The sequence below is a fragment of the Desmodus rotundus genome, chromosome 7 (genome assembly GCF_022682495.2).
Source record: "Desmodus rotundus isolate HL8 chromosome 7, HLdesRot8A.1, whole genome shotgun sequence".
Lineage (NCBI taxonomy): Eukaryota > Metazoa > Chordata > Mammalia > Chiroptera > Phyllostomidae > Desmodus > Desmodus rotundus.
This window is the reverse complement of record NC_071393.1, coordinates 10783568-10802469: the sequence shown is the minus strand read 5'-3', so window position 1 is coordinate 10802469 and position 18902 is coordinate 10783568. Positions and strand designations below refer to the sequence as shown.

At 44.4% G+C, this 18902-nt stretch overlaps 3 protein-coding genes across 3 annotated transcripts; 2 read left to right on the top strand and 1 right to left on the bottom strand.

Moving 5' to 3' along the window:
• Nucleotides 1-13: 13 nt before the first annotated feature.
• SRSF9 (serine and arginine rich splicing factor 9) lies at nucleotides 14-6990 on the top strand. The gene is made up of 4 exons (XM_053928115.1): nucleotides 14-359; nucleotides 2913-3073; nucleotides 4576-4748; nucleotides 6498-6990. Exons 1-4 carry the CDS (start codon nucleotides 172-174, stop codon nucleotides 6639-6641), a joined length of 666 nt encoding a protein of 221 aa, XP_053784090.1. The 5' UTR covers nucleotides 14-171; the 3' UTR covers nucleotides 6642-6990.
• A 156-nt stretch (nucleotides 6991-7146) lies between these two features.
• GATC (glutamyl-tRNA amidotransferase subunit C) lies at nucleotides 7147-17000 on the bottom strand. The gene is made up of 4 exons (XM_053928116.2): nucleotides 16899-17000; nucleotides 16618-16790; nucleotides 10230-10333; nucleotides 7147-8673 (listed from the first exon to the last, which is right to left on the bottom strand). The coding sequence occupies exons 1-4, from the start codon at nucleotides 16977-16979 to the stop codon at nucleotides 8627-8629; spliced, it is 405 nt and encodes a 134-aa protein (XP_053784091.1). The 5' UTR covers nucleotides 16980-17000; the 3' UTR covers nucleotides 7147-8626.
• On the top strand, nucleotides 16928-18788 carry TRIAP1 (TP53 regulated inhibitor of apoptosis 1). Its single transcript, XM_024566816.4, has 2 exons — nucleotides 16928-17218; nucleotides 17830-18788. The coding sequence occupies exons 1-2, from the start codon at nucleotides 17072-17074 to the stop codon at nucleotides 17911-17913; spliced, it is 231 nt and encodes a 76-aa protein (XP_024422584.1). The 5' UTR covers nucleotides 16928-17071; the 3' UTR covers nucleotides 17914-18788.
• The last annotated feature ends 114 nt before the right edge of the window (nucleotides 18789-18902 follow it).

Genomic DNA, 18902 nt, shown 5'->3' with positions numbered 1-18902 from the left:
CGGCGTCCTCCGACCCTTTCGCTTCCGCTCCGCGTTCCCATAATGCTGTGCGGCTGAGCGCCTCCGAGCCCGCGGGGACGCTGCGGGGGAACCCCGGCTGAGGAGGCGGCGGCAGCGGCTGCAGCGGCGGCGACGTGGGCTGCGGCGGGCCCGCGGCGTCGGGCGGTGCGGATGTCGGGCTGGGCGGACGAGCGCGGCGGCGAGGGCGACGGGCGCATCTACGTGGGGAACCTTCCTACAGACGTGCGCGAGAAGGACTTGGAGGACCTGTTCTACAAGTACGGCCGTATCCGCGAGATCGAGCTCAAGAACCGGCACGGCCTCGTGCCCTTTGCCTTCGTGCGTTTCGAGGACCCCCGGTGAGGCCCCGCTCCATCCACCCGCCCGCCGGCCCCGGGTCCCCGCCTTCCCTCATCCTGCTCCCCCTCCCCCTCCGGCGCTCCCCTCCCCCCTCAGCACAGACCCCTCAAGGCGCCCCCGGGTGGAGGCGGCGGCCTCCTCTCCCCGTAGACTCCGGGCCGTCCCTTGCGCCAGCGTCACTTCCTCTATTATTACTATTGGTTTTTCTTTTTAGTTTATTTTAAAGCACAAAAGCTGGGCCTTCGGAGGGCCCAGACCCGCCTAAATCGGCCTCAGAGTGGTACGAATGAACGAGTGATCATTCTCTTCCTCACGGCTGGAGAGGCACCCTGAAGGGGAAGCGGCCCAGGATTTGGGGACCTTGGCCCCTGAACCAGCGGGAGAAGACTCGTTGAAGAGCAGGGGTGGCCGGTCGCCACCCTCGCTCGCCCCCCTCTCCCCGCTCGGATGCACCGTCTAGGGGTACACAGACTGCGGGCTGTAGATGCTTTTGGAGGTCGTGAAGGGGTTTCTGTGATGGAACAGATCTGGGTCGGCACGCGCCCCGCCCTTCAAGGCCGGGACCTCGTCCTTCCAAAAGCATCGGGGGTTTGGAAAAGCTCCTAGAACTGGCTGGGGGCGTCTCTGATTTCACTCCTCCGCTCTAACGAGGGAGGCACAGCTAAATGCTAAGGGACACAAGGATTTGGAAGTTCTCTGTCCCTGAACCGGTTCAAAGGGGTCTTTGTGATTTTGCAAACGTTGTCAGCCCGGCCCGGAAAAGACTTAGGAACTTTCAAAACTGCGGTTGGAGGTTCTTAGAAGCCACCCCCCTGTGCTGGTTACTAAACTCGGGGTGAATGGGAGCCTGATCTCTGTTTTCCAGCGTTGTCTCAGGACGCTTGGCCCCGTCTGTGCTCCGCAGGCTTCCCCGTTAGGACGGACCTTAGGTGTCTCGTCTATCTGGTGCCGAGGCGCGGGGCACGGAGAGCATTTGAGGGTGGGAGGCAGGAAGTACCCGAGGCGTTGATTGTCATTTGCCTTAAAAAATGGAACTAGGCATTTTCTCACCTAAACTGGAGAAGGTAGCACCTCTATTATTTAGTAACATTTCCCGTGTGCTTTTGGAGCAGTGTCTGTGTGTCTTAAACCATGCTGTGCATTGTTTAGCATTTTCAGTCTTTAAAGAGGTAGGTATTGTTAATCACATTTTACAGATGAGGAAACAGGATTTAGAGAGTTAGTTGGTAAAAGGGATCAGGGATCAAGGTAGGCTTTGAACCCCCTGTTCTGCCCCTTTAGAATACGAATATATCTATATCGTCATCTCTTCCCTCATTTCTTTAAGATTTTACTTATTTATTTTTAGAGAGCGGGGAAAGGAGGGAGAAAGAAGGAGAGAAACATCACTGATTGCTTCTTGCACACTCCATACTGGGGTCCTGGCCTGCATCCCAGGCATGTGCCCTTACTGAGAATCGAACCAGTGACCCTTCAGCTCACAGGCGCTCAATCCAGTGAGGCTCATCAGCCAGGGCCCTCATTTCTTTAATAATAGAAAAGCTATTGTTTGATATCACTAGATTCCAAGTTTCAAGCAAAGCACTGCACACATAATATATTATTTAATCCTAACAGTAATCTTGTGAGAAAGACATTAGTTACATTTAGATACACAAAAAAAGGACTCATTTACCCAGAGACATCTTCTCGTGAGGAGCAGAAGAATGATTTGGACTCAAGTCAATTTTTATTCAAAGTCTGCTTTAAACCTTAGCAGTCTGCCTCTCTCCCACTGTGCTATGGATATAGCCAGGGTTCCACTGGATGTGGTCCTCCTTGCTTTTAACCCTGTAACTTAAATCTTGATAAATGAATGTGCCTCTGACAACTGAATGATTCCTTTTTTACTAGTAGCTCTGCTTGTCCACACAAGCCATTCTTTCTCCCATCCAATACTAGAGAATCAACTGGCACTTTTATGTCTCCTAGAGCCCTAGGAAATACTAAAAGACATTTTCTCTCTCTCTTTTTTTTTGGGGGGGGGCGAAATTGTACCCATCTAGATAGTGGTTTTGACAACTTCTCCAACTCATGCTGAAAACATATGCTTGAGAAAGTTTTATAGTCTCACAAAACACTAAATTGCATTTGTGTTTTGAGCCTTCTTTTTAAATGGGTTTTTCTTTCTATAGACTCCATGGTATTTATTAGGCCTTGTAGAAGAGTATTAAAGGACTAATGCGTGGTATGCATTTTGAAAAACGGTCCATCCAAAGTTAGGGAAACACTGTTTTACTTGCAAAATCAGTTATCTGTTAATTTATTCCTTTGTTTCTGAATTAGTCCTCCTATAAGTAATCTCTTTAACTCATTATCATTTCATACCTAGGAAACCCTGTATGTGACAGCTGTAAAGCTTAATTCCAATATCGTTACAAGGTCTTCAGATGAGAGCACTATTGCATCAAAGATTCTGTTTGTTTTATTTTCTCATTCTAGGGTTCCTTTGCCCCTCACTGGGAAGTCATTCAGCCTCCTGAGCAGCACTAATGCCAAACTTTTCTTTGCAGAGATGCTGAGGACGCCATTTATGGAAGGAATGGTTATGATTATGGCCAGTGTCGGCTTCGTGTGGAGTTCCCCAGAACTTATGGGGGTCGCGGTGGGTGGCCCCGTGGTGGGAGGAATGGGCCTCCTACAAGAAGATCTGATTTCCGAGTTCTTGTTTCAGGTATGTTCTTTTGAAAAACCAAATGAGATGATGAATGTAGAATATACTTAGTACAGTCTGGTCTTCAAGAAATGTTAGCTGTTCTTCTTCAGTGCATGGCGTACATGGGGCTTCCTTTTTCATAGCCTGTGCACACTGACAGTCTAAAGCCCTGCCTGTGTTGCCAGTGAGGCAGGTATCTTGCAAATGAAGTGGCACTGGTAGTGCAACCTTGTTCTAACAAACTTGTTTCTTAGAGAGTTTTCTAGTGTTGGAAGGGAAGGTGATGGCAAAAAACCCTTAACTGAAGATGGTGCTAAAGATGTTTTCTTTTGGAATGTTCCATGGTATTTGACTTGATAGAAAAGACATTCCAGGAGCCAGGCTTAAACAACTTGGATCCTGGAAAAGGCCAGTTTTTGTGTTTTTGGACATATGTAAAAACAGAAAAACAACTTGGCAGCTTAGGGATTGTATTACAAAGTGTAAAACAAAATGTCTAGTGTTGACCAGTGATGAAATGATAAGCTCTGAGGTTTATGCATCTTTTGAAATATTAACACACTGGTAAAGACCTGGGGTGCTTCTGTACATTCAGGGGTGTTTTAGGGCCCTGGTGGAGTGAAATGTCTTGAGGAGCCTGGCACCTGCTTAGATGTGAATATTACAGTCACAGCCGACTCCCATTGGTGCTTAAGAATGATACTATCAGTATCTGCCTATCTTATGTCCCTTCGTAATTAATTTAACCCCAGAACTCTATTCACTCCTTCAGGGTGTCACATATTTTTTTTTCTCTCCATGCTGCTCTGAAATCCTGCTTAGAAAACTGTTAGGAAATGGCTGCCGTCCTGAGCTGTGAACGGTAACACAGCCTTTGAGAGCAGGAGCACATTTCCCTTTCATGACATCAGGTAGGGTTGTATGACTCCCGACTAGTTTTAGCATCTGAGTCTTACCTTTCCCCCCCACTGTATTGGAGCATATTGGTGATCTTTTAAGAGGTATTTTGTCTAGTTTGTCAGTTAATCACACCTACAAAAAAGCAAACAAACTTTAGATTTTTGTTGAGTTGTTACCTTCTGCTACACTTTGGTTATTTCATTGGATGGGTTCAAATTCCTATGTCTTGGGAATGTAGTTAGGCAAGAAATCATTGATAACTGATAAATTTCATATGGAAAAAAGAACTCGAAGTCTTGAGAATGTGGTATTAATTATGAAGGACAAAGAGAGGCTATGAGTTCTCAAGAGATGCAAACCTGTAATGAGATGGAGTTCTTGCTGTGTTGGAAAGGCTTGTTCTGGAAGATTAGCCTGGGACCAGTTTCTTAAAGTGGTTTACTACACATACTTCAGTGCTCTTCTCTAGTTTCATGCTCCTTGTCAAGATTTGTGATTTGGGGACCCTCAGGATTTAAAAATAGTGATTGGTGAAGGGACCCTAGGTATTGCTGGCTCTAAACAGGGCAATTAACACAGCTGAAGGACGTGGCCTCTTCTCTTATGTTCTCCATGCCCAGGACTTCCTCCCTCAGGAAGCTGGCAGGACCTGAAGGATCACATGCGAGAAGCTGGGGATGTCTGTTATGCAGATGTACAGAAGGATGGAATGGGGATGGTTGAGTATCTCAGAAAAGAAGACATGGAATATGCCCTGCGTAAACTGGATGACACCAAATTCCGCTCTCATGAGGTGGGTCCCCACCTTCTGTCGAAGAGCTTGTACCCAGTTCACTGCTCCTAAAGCTGACCTAGCAGAAGTAGCAACAGGTCATGCATTTGCCATTTGATGACCTTACAATATCATTTATCTTAAGTGGACAGAGCCAGGGAATTCATCTTGACTAAGCCCTGCAGGGTCATAGCAGAGAGAAGTCTGCAGTCATAGTGTTTTTAACCTGGACAGAGTAGTACTGGTGCGATCTGTCATGATGTGGTGAGCTATTGTGATAGCGTCCCTTTCATAACTGGCAGTGTCTCTCAGTGAACCTAAATATTACGGCTGTCCCTCCTCTGGGCTAGTTTGGGGTCTGCGAGCCAGCCTCATCATCTCAGCCCTTCTAGGTACTGCTATTGGGGCTGAGTCATCACTTTACCTTTCTTTCCCAAAGTAATGCAGGATCCTTTTTGAAACCTGAGCCACCTTGTTACTTTCTTGTGGTTGATCACCTCACCCTTGGGGCTTAGTTCTTGATGTCCTTCTTGGATGTCCTTCCATTCAAGAAGGCATCTGCTGCTCTGGGTATCTCAGACTGTCTGATTCTGACTATCCCTTTGATACCATTACATACTACATAGTGGACCACCAATTGAACATTTTTTTTTTCTGGTTGTCCTGTCCTGACTTGCTCTGGGGTTTAGGGGTGTCTGGGGACATGAATATCTAGGCCTATTTCTTTTTCTAAGGATTCATATATTCCCTAATTTTATGGCTTGGTGGCTGTATGGTTTAACAAGGCCTTTGCCTAGACTAACCCCTGAGACTTGAATTTGGAGCAGAAACAAAATAGCACCTGGTCAGATATACTGCAGTGCAGAGCCTCAGAGTAAATCCAATTACTAACTTCACATTGGGAAGGGGCGGGCATCTGGCTTATTTCATTTTAGCATCTTTAGATCTGAGAATGCTGGCTGAAGGCAAAGGGCCTGGAAAAATGCCAGCCTAAACATGATTCCTGCTGCTTAGCTGAGCTACTCTCAACTCTGGTTCCGTATGCAAAGTAGTCACAATAATAGCACTCTTACAAGACTTGCCAGGAAAAAAACCATGAAAATAACTAGAGCATCTACCCCCAGGTTCTGACACTTGGGAGATGCTGAGTACAGGTTAACTCCTTCCATAAGTGCCCGTCGAAAGATGCATGTGAGGCAGCAGGGGGTTGAACTATACAGGGTGGGGCAAAAGTAGGTTTAGAGTTGTGAGTACATAAAACACAGGTGTATTCTTGTATTTTTATTATTTTATTTTCCATATGAACAACTGTGAACCTACTTTTGCCTCACCCTGTGTGTGTGTGTGTGTGTGTGTGTGTGTGTGTGTGTATGATTGATCTCTGTGGTCCTTTTCAGTTCTTAGGTTCTAGGGGTTAGTGGCAGTAATTCAGATACGGTAAAACATCGATCAGTTGCCTCTTGCACGTGCCCTGACTAGAAGCTGAACCCACAGCCTAGGCATGTGCCCCTGACAGAATCGAACTGGCAAGCTTTCACTTTGTGGAATGGTGCCCAACCGAGCCACACCATTCAGAGCTGACAGCGTTTTTGAAATGGGCTATTAAAGAGTACCTACGTCTTAGAATTGTGAGGGCTTGAGGAGAGAATATCGTGCCAGGCAAACAGTGTTCAGTCCTTTACTATTATTGTTAAACAGTTCTACTAGGTGTTGGTGTGCTTTTATTCTTCTGGGTCTTATTTTCCCCTTTTCTTTGTGTTCGAATTCCAGGGTGAAACTTCCTACATCCGAGTTTATCCAGAGAGAAGCACCAGCTATGGCTATTCACGGTCTCGGTCTGGGTCAAGAGGCCGTGACTCTCCATACCAAAGCAGGGGTTCCCCACACTACTTCTCTCCTTTCAGGCCCTACTGAAACAGGTGATGGGAACTTTTTCTTTATTTTTTAGGCAAACTGAGCTGCTTTGTGCTCAGAATTTACATTCCAGATTGATAATTTAGTGTCTTAGGAAATTTTTTTAATTTTTTTTTTTAAGGAAATAAAACTACATAATTTCTACCAGGGCCATTATTAGCAGTGAAACATTTTCAACTGCAGAAATTGTGGTTTTGTTTCAGAAACAACTTGTATATTTTTCACCCCTGATTATGGGGGAAAAAAATCAGTGCTGTCTTTGTGGGTTGCTCTGCTCTGAGATCAGCAGTTACTGTGACTGAGTGGGCCCATTCTGTTTAGAAATATATTTTAAACGTTTAGTAATTGACATGTGTGGTTGTCTTGATTAAAGTTCATAGATTTCACCGAACAGGCACACTGAATAAAAAAATACACATCACTGAGTTTAGTGACAACTTAAACCCAGTTGGTAAGGAGCAGGAGTAGGTAACTTTATTTGTGGATAAAGTTAGTTGTGCTCTTATGGTGGTTTGAGAACTTCCATGCCAAGGGTAGGTTCAGGGTTCTCTTATAGTTCAAGACCAAGCTTGTAAATTAAGCTGCTTTAAAAAAAAAAAAGTGAGTATTGCAAATATGGCAGGGAATGGGAAGAATCAAAACACTTTTATAAGTGGGCAGCAGCATAAAGATCATTGGGAAATTCTTAGCCAAAGTCAGCTTTGGCAGTTTGGTTAGAAAAGATTTCTGAGTTCTGGTTCTATCACTTTTCTCAATCTGTCTCATTTATCCTTGCCTCATGGGTTTTTTCAATTACAGTTTACTTTCAATATTATTTTGTATTGGTTTTGGATGTAAAGCATAGTGGTTAAATGATCATAAACTTTACAAAGTGTTCCCCCCAATATTTCCAGTATGCACTTGGCACCTCGCATAGTTAGGACAACATTATTGACTAGATTCCCTATGCTGTACTTTACATCCCCTATTTTGTAATTACCAATTAAAGCTTAATCCCGCCACCTTTTTACCCAGTCCCAGAACTGTCCCCTGCCCCTGCATCCACCATTTCCTTCTCTGTGAACTTAAAAACAAAACAATAAACACCTGAAAAACAACACCCCCCACATACCATCTTAGATTCTGCTTAATTCAATGATCATGGATCTACTTTGTCCCAGGCTTAGGGCTCTATTAAAAAAGAAAAAAAACACTTTTATTGGAGTATGACTGACATGTAAACTATTTAATATGTCAACTTAATGGGTTTGGGGTTAAGTATACACCCATGAAACGACCACCATCAGGGCCATAAACAAATCTATCCCATATGTGGTAAGAACATTTAACATCTACCCTCAGCAAATTTTTAATATACAGTAAGGACTGTTAGCTATTCCAGGACTATTTTTGTTTTTAGAAAGAGAAACTAGGTGCAGCTGCTAATCCCTTTCGCATATGATCACTTTGCGATATGGTGGGTGGTTATAGGTCCAGGAGTTCCAAAGCTATAGTCCACTTTGAACACTTCAGACCTTAGCAGAAAGTTAGCCCTCTGTTTGGAACAAACTGGGGACCCGGGAACAAATTCAGGTATGTTCAGTAAAGATAAAATACTGCTCAGGTTGACGGAAACAGCAGCTAAAAAGGACAGCTTGGGTTGTCACAGAGTGTGATCAGATGCAGTGTTAATAGTCACAGAAATAGAAACATTCACTCAAGTGCAGTTGGGTGGACAGACAGTCTTCATGGGAGGACAGAAAGGGGGATGATGTCTTCCAAACCGAACATTTCCTTTACTTCCTTTAGTGTCAGGAACTCATTGCCTTGTGTTGGCTAAATCTTTCCCAATTCTGTCTTCAGAAGAGTTAGTTACCAAAAATACTTAACCATCAATTTTTTCCAGGTTAATGAAGGAAGTGGGGACTTTAGTGTTCATAATAACAAAATACTGTCATGCTTCCATGTGTTCACAGGATACCCCTTCCTGGAATAGCTACTCAGCTCTATGAGAAGGGCTCTTGTTCATCCAGCTTTGGCAAAGGGATATTACCTGTTTGAAAACAATAATGCAAAAGAATGTTATAGCTGAGTCTACTGCCCAACTAGCTCTACTGAGCTAACGAATCACTTGGTTTGTCATGGAAAATAAGCAAAGGAAATAAGTGTAGCTACTATCCTATTTTTCTCACCATGAATATCTGAAAGAATCACAATCATAAGTGAAACCTAATTAATGCACTTTTCAGTAAGGAGCAGAGACAGGTTAATTAGCCATCTGTATGCACGCAGGAGTGAAAGGAAGACTGACTGTGAACTCACTTTGTCCTAAGAAGCAAAGCCTGACAGAAGGTTCCATTTAGAAATAGCATGTGATCAATGAATATGTCTGCTGAAACTGTGACAACCATCTGGCTCTGAGGTGGATTTTGAGATCTTATTTCCACAGTTAACTGAGGTGGCTTAGTGAATCAGAGGCATGGTTAAGAGTAGAGTTCACAAATTTTTTTAGCCTTCTTTTCCATCTTTGCTTCAACCAGAGCTTTCCTTTCACTGGTTGACCTTGATCAAAGAGGTCACCTCTGAGCTGGAGGACCGATGTTTGTTTCTGGAAGCTGCTCAGAAAGGTCCACTCAGAGGAGGGATCCCCTGAACTTGAAGTTGGCACTTGGAAGGCCATCTCTACCTGAGTGCTTAGGCTAGTCACATCCCCAAATATCTAGAGTTGTGCAGAAGCTACGAGGACCCACTTATCTAGAGGAGATAAAAATAATTTAATCCACCCAAGGTTCTGGATTTCATTTTTAGCCTAGAGTTTTAAAACTTCCTTTAAATTAGTTGAAGTGAGATTTAAAGCTGTAAACTGATGGCTCACAGGATGCATCTGGCTTGCAGGTATGTTTTATTTGCATGGTCTTTTATTTTTTTTAATTTTGAATTGGTTGCCAGTACCTAAAATTTGGGAAGTACTACACAAAATGCCAGATGTCCATGTTCTCTGCGAAAATGGGCTCACATCCTTGCCTGGCAGCGAACGCCAGTTGCCCCTTCAGGAACCGGCTGAACCCCAGATTTGCTACTATACACACTCCTCCCCGGCCCAGTTTGTTCGTTCTTGTTACCTACTGGCCCCTGGAGACGAGCATGACCCCATTAATGCCCCGCCAATATGCACTTTATACTTTTCTTAATTGTTAATACATGTTTTTATTTTCAGATTTATTGAAATGTAATTGACATATACAACATTGTATGAATTTAAGCTGTACAACATAATGATCTGATACATGTATATATTGCCAGTTAGCAGAATGAGATTATTTAATACCTATCATCTCACATAACGTTTTTCTCTTGTGAGAACTTTTAAGATCTCAGCAACTTTCAGATATACAATACAGTATTGTTAACTATAGTCACCATGTACCTTACATCCCCAAGACTTATTTATCTTATAACTGGAAGTTTGTACCTTTTGGCCACCTTCATCTAATTCCAGTTTATACTTTTCAGAGTGCTTTCACATAGCAGATTTGGGCCTCACAGTTCCTCCCGTGTTCTTAGTTTACTGTGGAACAATTTTGTTAAACCACTTTAGGAAACACGTACCTGGGGGGGCCACAAAGTACTCCTCCACAACTCGACGGGAGTTTTGTAGTAGTTCTTCAGCACAGTTACCTTCTACCACGTTGTCGGATCTCAAGTAAAGACATCTGCAAAACCAGAAGCTTAAGGTTACCTTGTTGGAGAACCGGACTTCTAAGGCATGGGTAGGGAGGGTCAGGAGCGGGAGGACAAGGGAGCAGCATGTTCCTGAGTTGTGGTCACTGCTCAAAGGTGGAGGGTCAATGGTCAACACTGGATCAAATTGTAGTCTACAGTCTATAGGTTCTCCCAACAGCCTGTGCGGTAAGTGGTGGTTATTCTTCAGGATTGATAGTGTTTAAATATTTTTGGATAATTACTAAGGGTAAATTGCTTTTGGTGAAGCTAGGTTATTAAAGGCAATTTAAATATAGCGTGTGAAATCTAACAGGTAAGCACAGTTTGCCGAGGGAATAGAGGGACACCTGACAGCCGGGGTAAAAGCAAAGCACCCAGAGTAAGTGATGTCACTGCTAAAGGATGGGCAAAAAATAGCTGGTTTGGGAGGATGGGAAATGGACTTCCTGGCAGGTAGCTTGTCAAGAGTGGCTCTAAGTGACTTAAGGGTACGAGCTCCTCAGAGATAAAACTGGGATCTGTGCTGAGTTCTGCTACTCTTAAGACAAGGGCTTTTTTCACTGCAGCCACCTGGGGAGATAAGTGCCTCCCTTGCAAGATGTACCACAGACAGTTCAGGAATCTCCCACTATTCTGGCCTGATGGCTTCACTGAAGTATCCAGATGGCACACTAATGAGGCCAAACAGGAGGTGAACGTATCTATGAGGCCTCACTACTGTTTCAAGGTTTAGGAGTGCATGACAGGAGGTCCGAGCCTGCTTCCAGATATTTGGGCTGGAAAACCAGTAGTCTGCTCAATCACTGAGAGGGGAGCAGTCAAGCTATTTCTGCTTTGAGCCAGGCCTAGACCAAAGGCTAAACCTAATGGGACAAAGGGGCAAGGATATGACATGTACATCTTGGCAGAGTCTGCCTGGAGGGCTAAGTTGTAAGAAAGGACTAGGGTGTTTTTTTTGTTGTTGTTGTTGGTGGCACTTAGCCTAAGGCTAAACACAGTAAACGCTTATTCGTAGTATGAAGAGCGGACAGCTGGCATCCATCCCAGGACCTGGCACTGTCTTAACTGTGATCTTTCCAGACCCGAAGTTTCTTGCCAAAAAAGTGAAGGTTGCACTAGTGGTTTTTTTGTTAGTCATACAAGGATTATGTGTTTATTTAAGAAAACTTGTAGAACAAAAATAAATATCCATAAAGGTGACCATTGGACTTTCTGGAGTTTATATTTCTGTTGCGCAGTAGAACAGGTAAGAGCAGGGGCTCCTGATCACAGCTGAATTCAAGCAACAGCAATGAGTGTTTTGGCCACAGCCACCTTTACGTGGCACATGTGCAAATTACTTTTAAAAAATTGATTTTAGGGAGGAAGAGAGAGAGAAACAAACACTGATTTGTTTTTCCACTTACTGATACATTCATCGGTTGATTCTTGTATGGCCCTGACTGGGGAATAGAACCCACAGCCTTGGGTGTATCAGGACAACACTCTAACCAAGTAAGCTACCCAGCCAGGGGCCGTGTGTAAATTACTTTTCCTCTCCATGCATCAGCTTCCTTATTTGTAGAATGCTTCATAAAGTTGCTGGGAAGATTAAATGATGTTTTAAAAAGATAACAATAACATCAGTAAGAGGTGGATGCTGAATAGCACCTGCTCCTTTTTAGAGTCAGTGCAGCCCAAGTACGCCTCAGTCCCCACTACTCATTCAGAGTGTAACTGGTACTTTACTTGCCATAATCATGCTTCACCTGCCTAGGCCCTACAGACTGGAAGGATGTGAACTTTTCTTGGCCCCTGGGAGATTTTAATAAAGACCTCTACTGCCAACAGGTTAAAAGCTACTACTTCCCAAGAGTTGATCTAATAGCAACTGATTTATTTACTCATTTTGTTACCAGGTTTCCTGTGTGACATTTCCAGAAAAACAAAAATCACCCCTTGAAATGTCACACATTTCCACCTAATTACTGTTTATGATGAAGTTGTGTCTAGAACAAACCCACACCACCCTGTTTTCTTTTTTTTTTGATATATTTATTGATTATGCTATTACAGTTGTCCCTTTTCCGCCCCTTCACTCAACTCCATCCTGCCCACCCCCTCCCTCCCACATTCCCCCCCTATAGTTCATGTCCATGGGTCATACTTAGAAGTTCTTTGGCTTCTACATTTCCTACACTAATCTTACCCTCCCCCTGTCTATTTTCCACCTATCATTTATGCTATTTATTCTCTGTACCTTTCCCCCCTCTCTCCCCCTCCCACTCCCCTATTGATAACCCTCCATGTGATCTCCATTTCTGTGGTTCTGTTTCTGTTCTAGTTGTTTGCTTAGTTTTGTTTTGTTTTGTTTTTAGGTGTGGTTGTTTATAACTGTGAGTTTGCTGTCATTTTTACTGTTCATATTTTTTATCTTCTTTTTCTTAGGTAAGTCCCTTTAACATTTCATATAATAATGGCTTGGTGATGATGAACTCCTTTAACTTGACCTTATCTGAGAAGCACTTTATCTTCCCTTCCATTCTAAATGATAGCTTTGCTGGATACAGTAATCTTGGATGTAGGTCCTTGCCTTTCATGACTTGGAATACTTCTTGCCAGTCCCTTCTTGCCTGTAAGGTCTTTGGAGAAATCAGCTGACAGTCTTATGGGAACCCCTTTGTAGGTAACTGTGTCCTTTTGCTGCTTCTAAGATTCTCTCATTTTTAATCTTGGGTAATGTAATTATGTGCCTTGGTGTGTTCCTCCTTGGGTCCAGCTTCTTTCCCTGTTTTCTTCATCATACGCTACTGAACCCAGGGTCTCTGAGAGTGGCACACCACACAGACCCTTCACCTGGCAAGTCGCTTAACTTTTGACCTTGGAGTCATGCATAAGACACTGAATAGACACCGATAAACTCTTCAGGTGTCTGTGAATCACTGACTTACTAAATGCCTACCTCACCTCGTCTTTCTCAGTCCAAGTTCGACAAGAGACTTTAGTCCAGGTACTGCAGGACAGCCATTTTTACAACCAACTCTGTATCTGGGCTAATATTACTTAGGAACTATCCTTGGGAGAACTGAAGGGAGATCTTCAGCTTGGATCTTTCTGTGTTCTGGTTCAGATGAGAAATCTTGATTGAGAAAGGCTTCATCTGTGAACTAGAAGTCCCTGCCCTCCAAAGCTCATAGATATTTAAACCAGTAACTGGGAAATGCAAATTAATAAAAGCACTTAATTTAATGTAAAGCAGTACAGCAGCATGGGGGAAAGAAAGGCGGCTGTGCCCGCCCTTGGGCTGACAGTAGGACAGCTCTGCTGTTGCGGTTTCTGCCCTTCCCTGGATTCAGGCTGCCAGGAGTCACTACTCCGGACGCCGCCTTACTTCCATCACCTACAAGCCTTTTCTCTCCTAGTTTTTTCTAGTTTGATGCTAATCATTTTGACTGAGAGTTTTTGATTCATATAAGGCCCTAAGGGACAGCCTAAGCATTGAAGTATCTGGCTGCAACCAGAGACGTCATCCGAGTCAGTCCCTGGATTTGAGTCTCCAGGGGCGGACTTTAGATGGCTCATGTAAAGCAGTAAGGCTCTGAGTGCCAAACCTTGAAATCTCTTACTCCCTGCGAAACTCTGGGACATGTGTCATAACCTTTGTGACCCTCGGTTTCTTCATCTATAAAAGGGACTAGTATTTGCTTCCAGGGTTGTGATAACTGAGTTAATGCATATAAATATTAGTGCCTGGCATGTAAACATGCTAACGCTTTTTAGTTCAAACCAAATGATAGGCAACACGTTCAAAACGTGAAAGTCCTTCCAATGTCACATCTCTGCAATGGAATCAACAGTCAAACTGGTTTCCAAGTTTATGTGAAGACGGCAGATCACTGAATACCAAGTCACTATTCAGCTATCAGACCCAAATCTCCATCATCTCCACAAACTCTCCTCTGAGTAATAGTTGCATTTCTTCAGTTACCCTCTAGGTGACTTGGGAAATTCTGTCCTTTGTGTTTCTATTCCCTACTTTCCCACAGATGTTAGTAAAGAACAGTCAACAAACATTTACTGAGTGTCTGCTCAGTGCTAGATACTGAGAACATGATGAGCAATAATAACACGCTGTCTGGAAGGTGGGTGAACAGGAGTAGAAAGGTAGAGAATCCAGCATCACTCAGATGTATGAAATACATGTAAAATTCCAGCATTACTGAAAATCAGGAGAGCTACAGGTCCTGAGGAGGCAGCAGCTGAAATCTGAAGAAAGAAAGAAGGTAACAAAGAGGAGTGGGGTGGGTGGGTAAAGACAAGGACCTTAAAGGAGAAAAAAGAATGCAGAGCTAGAGGAGTTGAAAGTGACAGCCTTGTCTTGGAGAGCTGGGCAGGGCCTCAGTTAAATGATGCCCTGCCTGCTGCGGTGAAGCTTTCGTCTTTAAGCTAAACAAACCCACCTGAGGAGGGTTTCAGTAGGAGAATAACATCAGGTTTCTGTTTTGAAATGCTGTGTGACTTTGGGCAAATTAGTTACACTCTATAGACCTGAGCATCAAAATACAAAATAAAAGCTTTGAAGGAATCAAAGACGAGTTCAGAACAGGAAGCTAGTAAGCAGTCTACACAGAGGTTACGGTTACAGATGGGTCTGCTAACCCTACTGGCTCTGATCTTGTTCCCACCTGAACTAGTTTATTTTTTTTTAAAAATTCCATCAGGCAAAGTCTAGAACAAAGTTGTAGATTACCCCTATTTTTACGACTACATGTCCATCCCGACTAAAAAGCTGCAGTGCCAAATAGCAAACAAGTCTGCTTTTCAGTAAAGAGCATTTTCTTAAAAAAAAAAAAAATTAGTATGCCCTGGCTGGTGTGGCTCAGTGGATTGAGCTTGGACTGGGAATCAAAGGGTCTCCGGTTTGGTTCACTGTCGGCGCATGCTTGGGTTGCAGGCCAGGTCCCCAGGATGGGGTGAGCCAGAGGCAACCACACTTCCCTCCTTGTCTTCCCCTCCCCTCTCTCTGAAAATGAATTAAAAAAATCTTAAAAAAAAAACCAAAAAAACTTCTTAAAAAAAATTAGTATTAGGCAACAATTAATTGGTAGAGTAGGTAGAGGCTGTGCCCTTTCAGTAGTCAAGCCAGTCTGCCAAAGACCCGGCCCCTCCTTACTGCCTTCCACTACACTTCAGCTTGTGCTACTCCTCTGTGCCCTGCGGCATGTGTATTTTGGCCCTTGGTATAAAATGAAAATTTAAAACTTCCCTCTGCATTCCCATTTTCTTTGAAACTAACCCTTGTAACAGTTTCTCACATGTCTTTTCAAGGAACAAAAGAAAATTTAATGCATACACCAGAATACATAAAAGAGATAACACATAAAGCATCGACAATATTCTACACAATGTTCGGAACTTTGCCTTTTTTATTAAATATATCTTAATGACCTTTCCATATCAGCATATATAGTTATTTGTTTCATTATTTTTCACAACTGCTGAATAAGTCGACTCATTGTATTATATGATGATGTATTTAGCCACGAAGGACACTTAGATTGTTTCTGGGTTTTCGTTTGTTTTTTTACTATGAACAGATTTGCATACTCTGGACACCTTGTACACACATCTTGATGCACTTTCACAGGTATTTCCGTAGGGAACCATTAGATCAGAAAATATGTACATTTAAAATTTTGAAAAATAAAAATTTGAGACGGGAATCCAACAGTAAGCAAATCAGACATGAACTCATTCTAATAAGAGACAACAAATCAAAAATAAGTCAAGAGAAATATCTGAAGAAAACCCAACAGGCTAAGGAAGGGGAATAGGGAATTTGGAGTGGTCAGAAAAGGACCTTCAGATGAGATAAACTAAGACCTGCCAGAGAGACAGACTGTCCAAGAAAAAAGGAACAGCACGTGCAAACATCCTAGAGAAGGAACTAATTTGGAGTGTTGGAAAGACAGCAATGAAGCCGATGTGGCTGAACTGGTAAAAGCAGTATGTCCGAGTGGAAGGCAGCGAGTCTGTGAAGTAAAGCCTCGAGGATGATAGGCAGTTCGGATTTTGTTCCTAGTTACACTGGGAGGCCTTGAAGAATTTAAACGAGAGCGATAGGACACATAAACAAGGGGAAGAGGCAAACCACTTACCCGCGGGTGATCGTGGGCAAGTTTCTGCATCTCGCCTAAAGCTCTTTCTCCCTCTGTGAAAGGAGACACTAATCGCCACCCTAAATGGCTGCGAAGGCGCCTCGGGCAAGGCTCGGGGGCCGCAGCCGCGAGTTTACCTGTCCTCCAGTACTGACTCCATGGGCTCCACCCCGTCCGTGTCCACCGCGCGGAGCCGGTCGGCAAAGGCGATGGCTGTCTCCAGCCGTGCCACGGCCTCTTGGCTGCCGAAGTCCACCAGCGCTAGACGCTCCAGGTGTTCGATCACCTCCGCGGTGACTCGCCCGTTTCCCTGGAGAGGGCGGCGGGTGAACAGGCTGTGGGTCACGGGTGCGGCCTGCTGCGCCTCCGGAGCCGCTTCACCACGCGCGCAGACACACCCCCACCTCCCAGCCTTTACCTGATGATCTGCCTTGGAAGTGAAGCCCCGGCGCCCGCCCACCCAGGCCCGAAGGACCAGCCGCGCAGCCCGCGCCCACATTTCTCCTCTACTCGGCCTCCGTACCGTGCTCCACGTAAGCCAAGCGACTTGCCTAAGAATGATGACATCAGTGCGCCGCCACTGTCGCCGCCATGAACAGCGTAGGGGAGGGATGCACTGACATGAAGCGCGAGTATGATCAGTGCTTTAACCGCTGGTTTGCCGAGAAGTTCCTCAAGGGGGACACCTCCGGGGACCCGTGCACCGAGCTCTTCAAGCGCTACCAGCAGTGTGTTCAGGTGAGCCACGGCCGTCGTCCCTACCCCCGACCCCGCGTTCTCCGCCGTGTCACCGGCCTCACGCCTCGTATCTTTCGGAGGTTGGGACCGGCAGGGTGGAGAAAAGTCTTGTCGATGAGGCCAGTGGCAGGGGGCAGGAGTTCTCTCCTGCCGCCACCACCAAGCCTGCCTGGTATCTCTCCCGACGACAAAGTTAAATGTTTTGTAGCGCTTTACTTTTTACGGAGCACAGGAACATTCTTTGGTTCACTTGGTGTTCATATTAAACTTGCGGAGGAGGCATAGTTCTTCGTGTTTGACAAACGGAACACTCACGCCCAGAAATAGGAAGTGATTAGGCCAAGTTCGCTTGAATCAAGTTGCCTTGATTTTTGCGGTGGTGCACGTTTCCCCAATCGTTTGGGAGCGAGGCTGGGTGGTAGCCTCTCTCTGACCTGTTAGCCATTATGGTTTCATTTTTTGTTATTATTCCTTCATTGGTCTGTTTTCCCTTCTACCCTTCGTCCCTCCAGTTGTTGCTGTCTTTGTCCTATCTGCATACAGGAAGTGAAGCTTGCTCAAAGCCAGTAAGCTTCATATTGACCTTTATAATGTTTTTCTCCTCCTATCAGAAAGCAATAAAGGAGAAAGAGATCCCCATTGAAGGACTGGAGTTCATGGGCCATGGTAGAGAAAAGCCTGAAAGCTCTTCTTGACCTTGACAGTCACCTTGAAAATGGACTGCTCAAATCAGGAAATTGAGCACTCTGGATTGTGTTAAGACTGTGAAGAGCGCCATCAATTTTATGAGGAGTTTGGGGCGGGGGGGTTGTTTCTCTCCGGGATGTTTTCCTGTCACTTGTAAAAGATGAACCACCACTTTTCACTTTGGGACGATTTCTCCCTTGCACTGGCATCTTGCAGCAACTCACTGCGCTAAAACTGAATGACTTCTGGGGGGCTATGGTTGCAATACTTCATCTGGGATCAGCTTTAAATATACTTGTATGTAAATACTGATAAACTTGTCGGGACGATCATGGTTGCCTGACCTCCTGAGTTCCGCTTCGAAGGACAGTAGGTATACTGTGTGGGAGGGGGTAACCGTTCATGGAAATAGTTGGTTAGGGCCTCTTTCCTCTCCGGGAGCTAATTCTCTGAAAAGGGGTCCCAGCACAGCAGTTTCAGTCAGTGCTTGGGGCAGCTTTTTTATATAGTAAGTTAACTGTTAAGATGGCTGGTGGACTGGATTAGCCAAGAGGCCTTTAATAGCTCCCTGCCTTAACAAGAGGTGTCAAGATCTCAGATGAAGAAATGAAAGCTTCAGGAGTGTTAGAGTGGGCACTTTGGAGCTCATAGTTCAGTCATTAAGATCGCTGGAGGAAGATCCTAAGTTGCACAGATTGGCTGTAGCCAGCTTTTCAATGTAAGTCAATGAATTAAGTAAGTTAACCTGTATATCATGAAAATGCCAAAATGCTATATCTGGCCAAACAGGAGGAGAAAGGAGTTTATTTGCCTTGTTTACCCACCCTGCCCTGTAATGTCTGTAATCATGACAATGGAATAAACTAACATTTAGTTTCTGTCATTACTGGCCCCTTGGAACTTGGTACACTTTATGGAACAGTTGTTATTTACCCCGTTACCCACATATTCTACAGGTACAGTGGGGGGAGTTTTGTTTTATAATTTAAAGGTGAAG